This window comes from Carex rostrata, chromosome 4 (genome assembly GCF_964058835.1).
Source record: "Carex rostrata chromosome 4, lpCarRost1.2, whole genome shotgun sequence".
Lineage (NCBI taxonomy): Eukaryota > Viridiplantae > Streptophyta > Magnoliopsida > Poales > Cyperaceae > Carex > Carex rostrata.
The window spans coordinates 9,992,390-10,008,979 of record NC_135921.1 but is presented as its reverse complement, the minus strand read 5'-3'; the positions used below and the strand labels follow the sequence as shown (position 1 = coordinate 10,008,979).

Below are 16,590 nucleotides of genomic sequence, written 5' to 3'. Positions count from 1 at the left end.
TCTCTTCCCCTCAATCAGCCAGCCTATTTTTATCAAACACATTCTCTCTTCAACAACAAAAAATAATATTTATTTTTTGAAAATCTGAAACCATGGGGGTGGATACGGTGCAATACGTAGCTTCCGTGAGCAAGGAGGCCAACACAATCCCCGCTGAGTTCATCCGATCCGTCGATGAACAACCTGGCGTAACTACATTCCTCGGGCCAGGTCCGGAGATACCAGTGATCGACCTAGCCAACACAAGCCGAGACCAAATCATTGATGAAATTGTTAAAGCAAGTCGAGAATGGGGTATTTTTCAGGTCACGAACCACGGGATTCCTCCTGTGGTGATTCAGGAGTTGCAGAGGGTTGGTAAGAAGTTCTTCGAGTTGCCGCAAGAAGAAAAGGAAAAGGTTGCGATGGTACCCGGGCGACTCGAAGGGTATGGTTCAAGGCTGACGAACAAACAGCAGGGCACAAAGAATTGGGTTGATTTCCTGTTCCATAACATATGGCCGGAGTCGCAGATCAATCACGCCTTCTGGCCGGATAATCCGCCCGACTATAGGTTTGATCTCTCTTTGCTATATATATCTAACATTTTAATTAGGTATATATATTAATTATTTACTAAGATATAATTAGGCTTCTACATTTTTTTAATTTCGAACATAATCCACACACATAATAGTTAGGCGTGTAAGCGAAATATGGCTATGTTGATTAATCCGACCGATCGGATCCAAAAATTCAGTATCACATTCAGAGGTGAAGTATTCAGACTTTCGAACTATGAGAAACAATCATATAAAATTTCTGTGCAAAGAATGAGAATCAATTTTACAATTTCTTAATATTTTACTTTGAATTATATAGAAAAACATATATAAATATAAAAAAAGTAAAAAAAAAAAAAATGAGAATCAATTAACCCCATATCTATCTTTACCTCCGCCTCTAATCACATTAATTAGGTATACAGATAAAATTTTGATTAACTCGGCAAAAATATATATTGAATGCAGATTTTATAAAAGAATATATAGTCGAGCATAACATGACCTGACTGTTGTACACAAATTTCTTAAATGATTTTGTAAATTAATAGTGATATTATCATAAAATTAATATGATGCCTCGCGGATTTTAATTTTTGAATTATTAGAACTTACCTAGCTAGCTTGTTGTACGTTTATTTATATTTTTTAATTATAATTTTATTAGGGTTCTAAATAGCTATAGCTGTTTTCTTAGCTTTCCGCGATGATGCAATAATCGCTATTTAGCACCTTAAATTTTAGGAAGCTGATAACAGTATCCCCGCTACAGTATTTACAGGGAGACCACCGAAAATTAAATGTAAAAAAATAACTTTTTGTAGGAATCACAAAAAATTCACAATTTTTTTCCTAAAATATATTACATATATGCACGGAAGTATTTATACCTATGTACGGAAGTATTTATAGTTATGAGGTTAACAATTATTTATTGTGTGGGTACTGTAGCGCAAAGATAATAGTACCCGCACTGTACCCGCGGGGGGACCACCGAAAATTAAATGCAGAAAGATAACTTCTTGCAAGGATGGCAAAATCTCCACAATTTTAATTTTTTTTTCATATTATTAATATCTACGTAATATTTTCTTTCAAATGAGATCCGTGATGACGTACTTTCAGACTCGTCGTTGCGCAAGTATTTATACCTCACCGTACAAGTATTTATACCTATATTTGCAAGTATTTTTTACATATGACACTGAAAATATTAATATCTAAGTATTGAAAGTATTTATACTTATACATTGAAGTATTTATATGTATTAGGTCAACTATTTTTGTTAGAGGAAGGCTGACGCACGGATGATTGGAGAACTCCAAAAAGGATAATCATAACAAGTCACGCATCAAAGCATTAATATTTTATTTAGTGTTAATATCTTATCTTCTAAGTATTTATAACTACGAAAATATACATATCTAAGTATTTTTTACATATGACATTGAAAGTATTTTATAATTACGAAAGTATACATATCTAAGTATTTTTTACATATGACACTAAAAGTATTAATATTTAAGTACTAAAAATATTTATATCTATGCATTGAAGTATTTATTCCTATGAAGTCAATTATTTTTGTTAGAGAAATGTTGACGCGAGAATGAGTGCGGAGATTGTAAAAATGAAACTATATATATAATTAGTTGGGACATAGAGAAATGATGCTACTGGAATTTTAGAATAATAATTAGTTGAGACAATATAATTAGTGGGGACCATAATATATTATTTATCTAAGTGTGGATACTGTAGCACGATTACTATAGCACGATTACTATAGTGCGGGTAGTAAAATGATTATTCTAAATTTTATTGTTATTTTTGTTTTTACATCAATTAATATATATTTAATGAGGATATTCGTAAAATCCGAACATCTAAAATAAAATTCCGATTGAATGATTTTTATTTTATATTGAAAGAAGTACGGATTAACAATATTTATAACTCAATTATAATAAAAATACATGCACGATATAAACTAAATCAAGCCCATCCGTTTAATCCCTAATATATAGTAGTGTGCAACGAGTCGATCCGGAACGAGCTGGGGTAAAACGAGCAGACATGCAGCACCATTATTAAATACTTGGTACTATTTTTTTTTGTCTTTTTGGAGTCACCTGCTTTGTAAGTCCAATTATTAAATACTTGGTACTATTTTTTTGTCTTTTTGGAGTCACCTGCTTTGTAAGTCCAATTATTAAATACTTGGTACTGTTTTTGTAATATGTGGGTACAATTATTAATCAAAGGTGGGTAGAAATTAAGCAGCTAACAGTTCCGGTTCTCAGTCTCTCGAAAATTTCCGGACTTTTTACACTAATTCTATAAACAAATTCATTAGATCCGATAATACTATGAAAACAATCCTACAAATAAGTTAAATGAATGTTCTGCAAATGAAACCACGTGGTCTCAGATGAAAACGCGTGAAAGCTGTTGAAAACGCGTGGTCAACGAACAAAGTACAATTAAAGTACCAGTTAAACTCGGGACTACCTTCTATGAACATATACATATTATCCTGTGAACATACAAATATTATTCTGTGAACATACACATATTATCCTATTAACATACAAATATTATCATGTGAACATACAAATATTATCCTGTGAACATACACATATTATCCTGTGAACATACAAATATTATTCTGTGAACATACATATAAAAATTATGTTTACATACAAATATACTTCAGGCAATCATAGATATTTGACGTTGTAAAAAAAAAGGAAAGCGGTAAAAAAAAGGAAAGAATGTTCAAAAAATCAGTGTTATCAGAACCAGACCGGACATCAATCCGGTAAACCTCCGGGTTAATAGTTCACTGGTCGGACCGGTGAATCAACCGGTTCAATGACTGGGTTTTTTTAAACAATAACAATTTATAACATGAAAGCCCATAATGATATTTACTTTTATGTCTATAAATAATTCTATAAATTTAATCAAAAGGTACCAAATATACTTCTACAAAATTAACAAAACAAGTCAATTGTTTAAACAAATTATATTATGTTAGCTTCATGCTATACTATCTTGCCGGCCTCCTTCAAGCATACTCTATTCCAGCATGTTAAACATATTTTTGTGCTTTTCAACATATCAATATGACAAAATATGTAACATTTGCATTTCTGTACGATGCATATATATTTAAGAGTGAGTCTATGGTACTATGCATATCATGGGTTGTTACCGTGCTACGGCTCTATATTCGAGTTTTCAAATCCTAACGGTCGATCCGAACCGTTCATCTTGTTATCCATATTAATATTTGTTTGGAGACCAAATTTTACATTTTTTGAAAAAAATTTACTATTTTTTTAGATATTTAGAAAATCACTTGATCTGAAAATTCTGGACCATCCAAAAACAGTGATTTTCAATAAATCTAAAAAAATAGTAAATTTTTTTTTAAAAATGTAAAATTTGGTCTCCAAAAACATATTAATATGGAGAACAAGATGAACGGTTCGGATCGACCGTTAGGATTTGAAATCTCGAATATAGAACCGTAGCACGGTAACAAATCGTAATATGCATATATAGTACCATAGACTCACTCTATATTTAATCCCAATTGTTTAATTTTTTCAACTTCATTTCTTGTTGGCCCGTCAAATCACGCCTTGACATGCTAGCTCTACCTTGGATTAAATAAAACAATCAAGAAGCATCGTTCAATCCTCGCGAGCCAACCTGCATCTAGGTTTAGAGTCTTGTGCCCTGCATTGGCTAATTGACTAAGTCCAGTCCGAGAAATGCATTCCTTTCTTCTCAATTACAATGACCAAGCTCGGAACTGACGACTCAGACATGTTCTCCTCATCTCTTTAATTTGGTGGCTGCAAGGAACTATCTTAAGAAAGTCAGTTTTGTCCTTTTCCATCTTTACTATTGGTTTTGCTTTCTTCTCTGTTGGGCATGCTTCTCTTTTGTTTTTGTGTTTTTAGATGGCATAGAAGACCCCTTCGTTCATCTAAGCTTGGTGCACGTGAGCTGTGGAAAGAGTTTATAAGTAGCTAGTCTTATGTGAGCCACGTTTAAATATGAAAATATCAAATAGAGTTTATAAGCTTGGTATCTAACTTTTCTGGACAAGATTCATATATATATATATGAGTAAAGCTAGCGTGTGACATGCTCACCAAAAAAGTTTGGTGAGCATAACTCCAAAAGTATATCGGATCGACGTCAAATGTCAAATCCAAACCGTTGAAATCCATGTACTTCATGAGTGATGCATATATATGCAAAATTTTGAAAGTTTCGAGTTTATTTGCTACACGGTCAAGTGGTCAAAGAAATGAACATTTTATTATAAGTTATTTTATATATTCAATTTTTATTATTTTTTTGACCACTTGACCGTGTAGCAAATAAACTCGAAACTTTCAAAATTTTGCATGTATATTCATCACTCATGAAGTACATGGATTTCAACGGTTTGGATTTGACATTTGATGTCGATCCGATATACTTTTGGAGTTATGCTCACCAAACTTTCTTGGTGAGCATGTCACACGCTAGCTTTACTCATATATATATATATATATATATAGAGAGAGAGAGAGATGGGCTATGGTGCATTGCAATGCATAGGCTATGGTGTGCATTGGACCATAAATCACCGATTCAAAGTTCAAATGACTGATCCAAACCGTTCATCTTGTTCTCCATATTAATATGTGCTTGGAGACCAAATTTTACATTTTTTTGAATTTTTTTACTATTTATTAAGCCACTTTGAAAATCGCTGATCCAATGGTGACTGTTTGGAACAGTAAAATCAGAAGCCACCGTTGGATCAGCGATTTTCAAAGTGTCTTAATAAATAGTAAAAAAATTCCAAAAAATGTAAAATTTGGTCTCAAAACACATATTAATATGGAGAACAAGATGAACGGTTTGGATCGGTCATTTGGACTTTGAATCGGTGATTTATGGTCCAATGCACACCATAACCTATGCATTGCAATGCACCATAGCCCATCTCTCTCTCTCTCTCTCTCTCTATATATATATATATATATATATATATATATAGATGGGCTACGGTGAGTTGCGAAGTAAAACGCGTTTCTACTTCACGTCGTATTTTTATTTTGAAAGTCCAAACGACTGATCCGAACCGTTAGATGTTTAATCCATATTGAAATGTGCTTGGAGACCAAATTTTACATTTTTTGGAATTTTTTTATTATTTATTAAGCATTTTTGAAAATTGCTGTTTTGCTGTGAACAGTGGAAAACAGTAAAAAAATTTGGACCATCAGATCAGTGACTTTCAAAATTGCTTAATAAATAGTAAAAAAATTCCAAAAAATGTAAAATTTGGTCTCCAAGTACATTTCAATATGGAGAACAAGATGAACGGTTCGGATCAACGTTTTGAACTTTAAAATCGCAAAATATGAACGTGAAGTAAAATAGTCGCTTTAATTCGCAACTCACCGTAGCCCATCTCTCTCTCTCTCTATATATATATATATATATATAAATTTTTTTTAAAAAAGAATCACGAATTTAGTGCAGTGAAGTTAAGAGTGTCAATTAATGAGTACAAAACAGATTGTATGGAAGCATTTTCATACTTAACTATTATGTTAACAAATAATTTTATATATACCTGTACTCAATTAGCTAAACAGAAAAAGATCTTACCCGTACTCATTTTATCGAATACAGTAAGGATCAGATAAATGATAAAAAAAAGTGTCATCGAATAGATATATATGAGTCATAAATAGTATTATATCATATCATTCATCATTCCCATATAAATATATTTCTCTATATATAATTTTATAAATTATATTTTTAATTATTACCGTATAGATAATGGATAAGAAATAGTCTTTACCAAGGCCGGATTAACATACAATTAAATGGGTCAATTGACCTCTATTAATTAAAAAAAAAAAAATATAGTGTTTTTAACCCATGCACGTATCCAATTAGCTAAACAAAAAAAGATCTTACCCGAAACCGTACAGATCGGGTGAATGATAAAAATGTGTCATCCAATAAATATATATGAGTCATGAATAATATTATATTATATCATTCATTTTTTTTTTTTTGATAAAAGTGGGTAACCCCCACCTGTTTCTTATTGAAACAAAGATAGTTCTTTTACAATAATCAATGGAACGGCAATTCCATTGTACAAAAAAAATAGGAGTAGAGTTCTTACAACTAAACATAAGCAACTAGATAACAGCAAAATAAAAGACATTAGACGGCTAAGTAAAGGCAAAACAGTAGCTAAGTAATACAAAACAAAGAACTAAGTGCCATTAGAGCAAGTAGAGCAGGAAGCCCTCGTAAAGCTAGCATATGATGAAGTACTAGGAGAATGAGAAGAAGAGGATGCAGGGGAGACGGGGTCTGAATTAGAGGACAGCATATTAGTATCTCCAACGAGCTCAACTCTGCCCCTCAGGTAGGCAGACAGACCCGTCTCCTCTGATCCAAGTCCGGGAGTATCCTCTGAAAGGTATCCCTCTCATGGGGTATCGGAATCTGATTGGGTTGCCAGATCGCCGATCTGAGCCAAGGGAGAGACATCCATAGGCAAAATCAAGGTTAGTTTAAAAAAAGTATCATCATTTTTTACTTTACACCAATAAGAAGTAAGTGAAATAATAGAGGCTCCTATGCTGGTTAGTGAGGGAATGAAAGAATCAGTAAAGCATAACTTATATATTATATCATTCATAATCCCCGTATAAATATATCTCTCTATATATAATTTTATAAATTATATTTTTAATCATTCTCGTATAGATAAACAAAAAAGAAATAATCTTTATCAGAGGCGAATTGACATACACTTAAATGGAATCAATTGATCCAACTCACAGCATAAAAATTTTATATGAATAACCTGCATTTATATTTGATCCCTCTAGTCTTTACCTATACCTCATCCAGTTAACAAAAAATCTTTACCCATCAAGTTAAACGAAAAAACTCTTATCTGTTTTTGTATAATTTAATATGATATGAATCGGATAAAAGAGAAAAATAAAATATCATTAATATTCATAGTGGCACGAGTATAATAATAATAAAAAAAAAAAAAACCAGTTTCGTGCTTATTAATTGTGCCCACGGATTAAAGGAGTTGAGATCCAGTGAATTAATTCAACTTTTGAGTTTTGGATTCGGACTGTCCGATTCTAATCCATGATAATCCACTAGTGCACACATTCCAAGTAACGAATCTGAATTCCGAAGTAATCTCGAGCGACGGATTCGAATCATACGATCCTGATCCAAAACCCAAAAGTTGGGTTAGTTTAGGGGATCCGGACCCCAGATTTAAGTGCATACCTCATGAAATGTGAAAACACTGAACACAAAATTTGGCCGTATTTGGTAGCCAGCAACATTAGCATGGAAATTGGTTGATAACAATGAACACGTGCGCCTTGAAAAGTACTTTTCCAAATGAGACGGATACTTGCAAGGCATATGATTTGTCAAGTTGTCATAGTTTGGCAATTTTATGATGTGACCATTAATTAAATATGTAGTTAAAGCGGACAAAGACTGTTTGGCATACAACATCGCTAGTTCGATACAATGATATTAACGCATGCTAACTTAAATATTTTGGTGTCTCATTCAACAAAAGATGGTCCAGATCAGTACTCTAAATAACAGCACGTGAATGATATTAATGCATGCTAACTTTGCCGTATGGATTAAAGTGAATGTGCACTAATTTCTCTCATAATGTGAGAAAGAGACTGTTTGGCTTAAAGTTTGAATGGCAATAGGCGCTAATTAAATTTAAACATTTTTCTATTACGTAAATAATTTTACCATGCATTCAACCGGAGGGGCACTATTTTTCTTGCTGTTAACATTTTCTCGGTAAATTAAGAATGTTTCTAATTTTCTACAATACCGTTCAGCCTGCAAATAAACATTGAGTGCCTTAATTGATGAATTGATCTTGAAAATTAACGTTTGTTCCAACTTCAAATCACTTTCGGATGTCTCTACAAATTTATCACCTAGCTTTGAAGTTTGGTCTCCAATTTATACAATATTATTAAGTTACTTTAACTTAAGTCAAATAAAAACAAACTATAGCAGCACACTACTATACTAGCTGAACATGTATTATTTACAAATTTCGCATAGAGTCAAATATGCTGTCTCACTGATTTTTTTATAAACCATATTAATTTTTTTTTTTTATGAAATCAACATGATTAGTTTTTTTCTTTTTACAATAACTATAAGAATTCAAATGACAGTTCGATCCAAACTTTTTTTTTCCCAAACTTAAATGACAATTCAGAACATGGTGGTTTTACAAGTTTTCATACCAATGATCACACAAAATTCAAAAACCTCTCTGGACCGAAATGTCATTTCAATCCCACTATTTTTTTTTTTTTTAACCCGAGACATTCTCTTCCCTTCTTTCTTCTTTCTTTCTCTTTTCTTTATATCCAACCAACTCTTTTTTTGGAGGGAGAAGAAGGGTATTTAATTATAAGCAAACCTTAAAAGAAAAAAAAAACAGTTCGGACCGAAATGTCATTTCAGTCCGGGTTAAAAAAAAAACCATTAGACCGAAATAACATCTCAGTCCATGGTTGTTACACCGAATGCTATATACATCTGTTTTTGTGAAAACCTATGAAACCACTTCGGGCTGAATTACCAATTCGGCCAAAAACAAAAGTTCGGATCAAATGACATTTCAGTTCTTATATGGTTTTGTATATATATATAAAAAAAAAAAAAATTAATCATGTTGGTTTCATAAATTTCTTGTTTTTTTAAATTGTGGTTTATAAACAAAATTCCTGTCTCACTCTCCAGCTGCATGCAACTTTTCTTTGGAGAAGTTTATTAGTCAAATCAAATAAAAAAACTTGCTTTCTATTTATATGAGCTCTTTATAATACGATAAGTGATAACTTCGACATATATTGCTGACGAATAGCTTATATAATATGCAGTTTTTACCTGAGTGTATATGCTATTATATTCACAACTTAGACGTAAGCATTAATTTTTACATTATGAGAAATTATAAATCATTATCATGCTAAGTATTTGTAAAAACACTCGGCACTTCAAATAAGATCAATCATTCATGCCTTTAGATAATGACAACCTTATATAAAGCTAAAAAGAACTAAGTTGCCTTTTAATAATGACTCGGTCTGACATGCATTTACCAGCAATATCAGCAAACATCTTTTTACTAGCAAACAGTTTTAATCACTGTCCATGGTATTGACTCGGATAAAACTCAACCCAACTCGGGCTAACTCGGTATGAAAATCAGATAACTCGGCTGAGTCAAATACTGTTCAACCGAAATTTTCTGAAAAACTAGTCAGGGTGAGAGACTCGGGTGAAACTCGGATCGGACCCGACCGATACCGAGTTGACTCGGCCGAGTTTCAAAACCATGCTAATAACTAATGTATCAAAATGAATAAAACAAGACCATACATTCCTTATCAGATCACGATCAAGGAGAGAGTTCTTAACTTTGTTCTAACCCTAGTACTTATTAATGCCAGGCATGTGAATGAGGAGTATACCAAATACATGGTTCCATTGGTGGATCAGCTTTTAGAGTATCTCTCGTTAGGTCTACGATTGGATGCGAATGTTTTGAAGGAAGCTTCAGGGGGAGATAACCTTAGATTTCTGCTCAAGATCAACTACTATCCACCATGCCCCTGTCCCGACCTTGCTCTCGGCGTGCCCGCTCACACCGATATGTCGGCAATCACACTCCTGATACCAAATGAAGTTCAAGGGTTGCAAGTATTTAAAGATGACCATTGGATCAATGCAAGGTACATTCCAAATGCAATTATCGTGCACATTGGCGACCAGATTGAGGTAGAATTTCAAAATATTAATTGTTCTTATGATTCTAATTTTCAAAACAATATATACCCATATTTTCTCAGTTGAAAAGCTCCTATTTAATTTGGAAAGAGATCTAATTACAGTATATTAACTACTTGTATTGGTAGATTTTAAGCAATGGGAACTACAAGGGCGTGCTGCATCGTACTACAGTAACGAAAGATGAGACGCGCATATCATGGCCAGTGTTTTGTGAGCCACCAGAAGACATGGTAGTCGGGCCACTGCCGCAATTTGTCAGCGACGAGAACCCAGCTAAGTACAAGGCCAAAAAGTATAAGGATTATCAGTACTGCAAGCTTAACAAGATTCCCCAGTAATCTTTGAAGGGCCAATTATTAATTGTTGGTGCAATGCTAAATTGAATTATTTCTTGTATGGGTAATCTGTAGCCTTTGCGCAGGGTTTGCTAGATCTTTGTTGTATGGCTTTTTAATTTTTTTAACTGGTACGTACAATATGTATTCAGTGGCTTGCTAGATTTTAACTTTATTCTATATCTTTTTAACTTTTTTAACTGGTACGTAGAATATGTGTTGTTATGCTTTATGAAGTAGTGAGCCCATGTTGTTATACTATATTCTTGTATTTCTGGCTAGAATTTAGGCCCAATAAACACTCTGATGGGCTCAAATTATTGAAACAGTTTAATTTATTTTAATAGAATAAAACACAAAAGATTTGAAATACTATTTTCTAATTCAAAATTACTGTTTGTTAATAAACATTAATTTTGAAAACAGAAGTGTAACACCGATTAAAATAGGTGTACTGATACTGACCCAAACCAGTCTATTGCAGTAGGCCTCTGAGGTCCACGCCCAAGCTGATACTTGGGCCTTTAGTGCAATGGGCTATATATTTATCTAGATTAGGTCCATATATTCTGCACCAGTAATTGGATGGGATGGGATTGAAATTTACGTAGCATAATAATCATATTCAATAGGTATTACAGCATCATTCAAAGATTTGCAACAGATCCTTGTTAATCTTAAATGCCAATAGAAAAAATTGCAGCCTTATTATTTTTTTTGACTTTGAACTGCCGGAGTGATGCCGGAGCTTTTTCAAACCTCTGTTAGAGATCCAAAACTTCACATTGTATGAATTGTCACTAAACATCAACTTAAATAAGTTAATTTTGTTATATAGGAGCGTTCCTGCTTTCTTTTATAAGATTTTGTTGTAACTACAAGTTGACTTCAGTTGTTAGTCGCACATCTCACTTATTATGGGCCAAGGTTTGCTTTTCTGGCATACATGAATTTTCTTTAGCAGGTTTAATCTCTGAAACAAGCGGAGCTGAAGTTGTTGGATGTACGGAATTTAAAAGGGGAACAAACCAAAGCTGATACTGGTTATTAACAGGATATCTGCCTAGGATGCTGCTGTCTAGCCTGGACCATGCACTGTTTATCAGATCTTTGGTACTCTACATATAATGACAATTTAGAAGCCTGGTAATAGTCCCATAAGCATGTTGTATGTAAGTAGGGTTCAAATGACTCATGTCTTTCATATTTGAATTGTATATTTCAATCGTGTCTCATATCTTTATTTATGTTTTTATAGTTCAAATAGGCAATCTAAGCTGCTTAACATGATCATATTAAAATGTGTTTAGAGACCAAATTTAACAGTTTTCTTGAAAAAAATTTATTATTTTTTTAGATAGATAACATATTACTGTTTTCAGAAGATTCTCGACTATCCAAAAACAATGATTTTGTTCTTATCCTAACATATTTTAGTATGGAGATCATAATGTGTGGTTTGAGTCGATTAATTAGACTTTGAAAACAAAGATAAGGATACCGCACACGATTGAGACATCAACGACATGAGGGGATTTGAATCATTTTTTTTTTTTATTATTTGAAATTTCATGGATGGCTGAAAGAGTTCAGATATGAAAATGCAGAAAAGCGCCTAGTCAGAAACAATTTTATTTAAAAAAAAAAAGACACTGTTTCAGAAAAAAAAAAATGAAGCAGCGCGCCAAATCATTTTATTATCAATAGGTAGCTCATACTATACAGAAACATCAACCAGGGCAATACCAGAATTCCATGATCTAAACATATTATCTAATGAAAATAAAACCATAACCTCTGCATTAAAAATCAACCCCAATTAGAATCCTACTACACATCTATGCCGCCAGAGAAAAACGGCCATGCTGTCGCTGCAGTCACCTGTTCGAGTGCTTGCACCTGCCGTTTCAAAAACTTTACGTACTGTATCGCCTCTTCTAACATCGATGCAGTGTCCATCTTCGTCCCTCCCGGCACCATTCTCTGTAGTGTCCTGATTCTTTCACTGATCCTCTCTCTCCTCAACCGTGCTGCAACACTTTGTGGCTCGCTCGATATCCTTACATTCCTCCTCCTTTGTGGCCTCACCTCCTCTGGGTCTATACTGATCGGCTGCATCGCCGCGATCCTAAACACCATTTCTCTCATCTCATCTGTTGAAATGACAGATGTCGGATTGGTAGAGGTTGATATGTTGTTAAAAGCTAAGGCCACCGGGGAGGTCGGAAAGCTGAAAAGACCGGGTTCTGTACCTGACTCCATTTGTAGAATTGTGTTGAGGAGGTCAATTTGGTTTTCTTGGTATGTGTCCGGAAAGTGTAGGTATTCCATTTTTAATGAGACCAGAATTAAATTGCTTTTGAGTGCAGGGATCAGGAAATTTTACATGTGAATGTCTATTTATAGTCAGAGAACCAGGATCTATATAACTTGATGTGTACTTAATGACATGATTTATTGTATCTAACTTCTTTTTTTAATAAAGATTGGGCCCTACTCCGGTTGGATGTGAATTTCTTAACCGATTTGTCTACTACACCATATATAGTACATGGATCAGATATGATATGGACTTAAATTTTTTTTATCCGCCTCGGTTGGCTCAAGATATAACCCAATTTATTTTATTTGATGTGGCAAATTATCTTGATATTTAGCTCTTATTGAAATTTCTTTGCGTAAAGAAATAAGAAAATAATAGTAGAGGTAGAAATTAAATATCCAGAGCAGTGAACTCGATCCCAAACCTAATGAACTAATTAGTTAATTGGGATTTCTTTGCATAAATAAATAGAGTAGTTTTCATGCCCATGAGACTGACTTTAGGTATAATGGATTTTTGGACTATCCGATTCTCTTTAAGATCCGTGTGCCTTGTTCTAATATTTGTGCGAGCTCAGATCAACTTTTATATACACGAATCTTAAAGCAGATTGGACGGTCCATCTAATCCATCACACAAGTACAAGCCAGTGCATTCTTGGGTAAAAATTTTGACAGAGCAATTTTGTTTTCATACAGAGCACGAGCCATATGCATCACTGATCACTGTTTTCATTCTATAATTTGTGCATTTCATGAAGTTAAAACTGCTCTGCTAAAATCATTACCCGCATTCTTAACCTAGACATTTGGACCGGTCTAAGTCAGGAAAACAGATCACTTGCCCTCCGGGGTGGAAGAAAATCCTGTCCCCTCAGTCACTGCGGGTGGGACCGGTCACTGTTAAAAGGGGCCGGTCATTGTTACTTTTTAAAATGGAGGCCCATCAACAGTGACTCTGGGACAGGAATTTCCTGCCCCCAGGAGGGCAGACAATTCGATCTCCTAAGTCAGCTCGGTTCGTGCCGGTAAGGTTGACCACATATAATTATTGAATTTTTGGGGGCCATTATGGTCATGTTGGGTTTCAGCAGGTCGTTCTAATTTAAGTTCTTTTTTATTTTTCAGTCATCTTGGCTAGATTGGGTTGAGTTTGAATCAGTACGAGTTTTAAAAAGTATTTAGTCGAATCAAGTTTGGATGTGAGTCAGGTCGAACGGGGTTTTCGATCGAGTCTAGTTTTGCCACCATTAGAATTGTCAATGAATTAGATTCAGATTAAGATAATAGAAAGATGCCAATGCAAATACATTAAGAAATTGCGATTTCATATCAAATAGGATTGAGGATGCATATGCAAATTCGTACCGTTAATCGATCTTAGCAAATTTCATATCAGAATCATATAATATTTGAAATCTGTTAAATGATTTAAGTAATCAAATACTTTCATAAAATTAAAGAACATACAATAATTTCGTATTAGCAGTACAAATTGAGAACACACCCTTTATTTAACCTATATAACATTACAAATTACCCTTCTTTCATAAAATTAGAGGGAATCCATACTAAATTACAGTAATTATATTTTTTTAGGAAACTAGAGAATTTTTTCATTAAAATTATTTATCGAATTCAAAGTGAATATGAATTCAGATCCTACATGATCAAAATACTCATTGAATGAATTATTAAATCCGAATAAGATTCATATGGCAATCTAATAAATTACTTGATTCCAAATTTAGATATTTATGAAAAAAATATACATATAAAATAGGAACAAAATCAGTTTATATGGCAATCCGAATAAGATTCATATGGCAATCCATCAAGAATCTCTTATCCGGATTTTGAATCTGCAACCTCCCACAGTATTGTCTTTAACCACAAGATCAAAGGTTGATTCTCTGGTCCAAGATCTTCTGAAAAATAATAATTTTGTATCTATCTAAAACAATAGTAAAAAAATTCCAAAAGAATATAAAGTGAGTTTCCACGCACATTTTAATATGAAGATTATGTTAAACAGTTTATATTAAAATTTAAAAACAAAAATAAGAATGTGAGATATGATTGGACACGAAAACAATGAAAGCATTTGAGCCCTTAAAAAGATAAGGTTTATGGACATGGTGGAGTTTATGAATAAGGTTTGTACAGAAAATTAATATTAATATCATCCCATGAACATGGTGGAGTATATGGATTAATTTCTACCATCATAAGAGAATTTATATTCTCTCAAAATTTTCAAATTTTATCATACTTTTTATAGCAGTCGAATCTTTACTTTTTAATTGAATGGTTGTAATTCATTAAATGAGTGCAAATTAGGTAAGATAAGCTTATGGCTGATATTATATCTTCATCAACTTTTCAAATTGACCTTTATACAATTTATTAATCATTAAAAAAAAATAAAGATTTCTTTCTCCAACTTTATTTCTCTCATCCATCCTCCAATCATTAATTATGTGAGGGGACCACAACTTTTAGCAAAAAAAGACAAAAAAAAACGTGTAACAATCATTAATAATGTGGGGAACCACTTATATTTGAAAAACTTTACAACTGATGCGCGTAAATATGTATACTTATACATGCAAATATTAACATCTATTATAGTCAGTATTTATATGTAAGATATCAAGTATTTCTTTAAACAATCTTTTTTATCACATACTCATTTTTTACACATTTTTAAAGGTAGTTTTTTTTCTTACTTCAATGTCGCCCATATTTCTGACAATCTGTGAATTCTTTTGCACATCTAAATTCACAAACATTTTCTACGCAATTTTCTCTTTCAAGTGAGATCCATGATGAAATAATTTTGAGTTGTCCGCCACGCAAGTATTCATACCTCGTAGTGCAAGTATTCATACCTCGTCATGCAAGTATTCATAACTCGTCGCGATCTCGATCTAGACCGACATCACCTCTGACTTCCTATCCATCGGCTCCTACCAATCCGCCGGCAAGAAAGGTTTTCAGGTTGTCACAGGCGATTTATGAATACTTTCTCAACGAGGTATGAATACTTGTATAACGAGATATAAATACTTGCATGACAAGATATGAATACTTGCTCGACAGAGTATCAAGACTTGCACAACGATGAATGAATACTTGCTCGACGTAGTAGAATACTTGCCGACGAGGTATGAAACTACATGACGAGATATGAATACTTACGCGACGGACAACTCGAAAGTATGTCATCATGGATCTTATTTGAAAGAGAATATTACGTAAAAGACGTTCGTGATATTAGATTCACAATTCCTTACAGATCGTCAGAAATATTGGCGAGATTGAACGGGGAAAAAAATCCACCTCTAAAAACGTGTAAAAGATGGGTGTGATGTGTTCATTTTTTTTTAAAATACTTGATATCTTAGGTATTGATACGGGGTATGTTAGGTAACAAGCCGTATGCTGAATTTGGGCTCAACTAGGCTCG

At 33.3% G+C, this 16,590-nt stretch overlaps 1 protein-coding gene across 1 annotated transcript; it reads left to right on the top strand.

Annotated features, from left to right (window-relative positions):
• LOC144553476 (flavonol synthase 1-like) lies at window positions 1-11,005 on the top strand. The gene is made up of 3 exons (XM_078301651.1): window positions 1-553; window positions 10,125-10,452; window positions 10,590-11,005. The coding sequence occupies exons 1-3, from the start codon at window positions 93-95 to the stop codon at window positions 10,800-10,802; spliced, it is 1,002 nt and encodes a 333-aa protein (XP_078157777.1). The 5' UTR covers window positions 1-92; the 3' UTR covers window positions 10,803-11,005.
• The last annotated feature ends 5,585 nt before the right edge of the window (window positions 11,006-16,590 follow it).

Coding starts and splice junctions, on each gene's coding strand:
- LOC144553476 (XM_078301651.1), top strand. CDS start 93: ATGGGGGTGGATACGGTGCAATACGTAGCTTCCGTGAGCAAGGAGGCC. Junction 554..10,124: donor GATAATCCGCCCGACTATAG/GTTTGATCTCTC, acceptor TATTAATGCCAG/GCATGTGAATGAGGAGTATA. Junction 10,453..10,589: donor ACATTGGCGACCAGATTGAG/GTAGAATTTCAA, acceptor TTGTATTGGTAG/ATTTTAAGCAATGGGAACTA.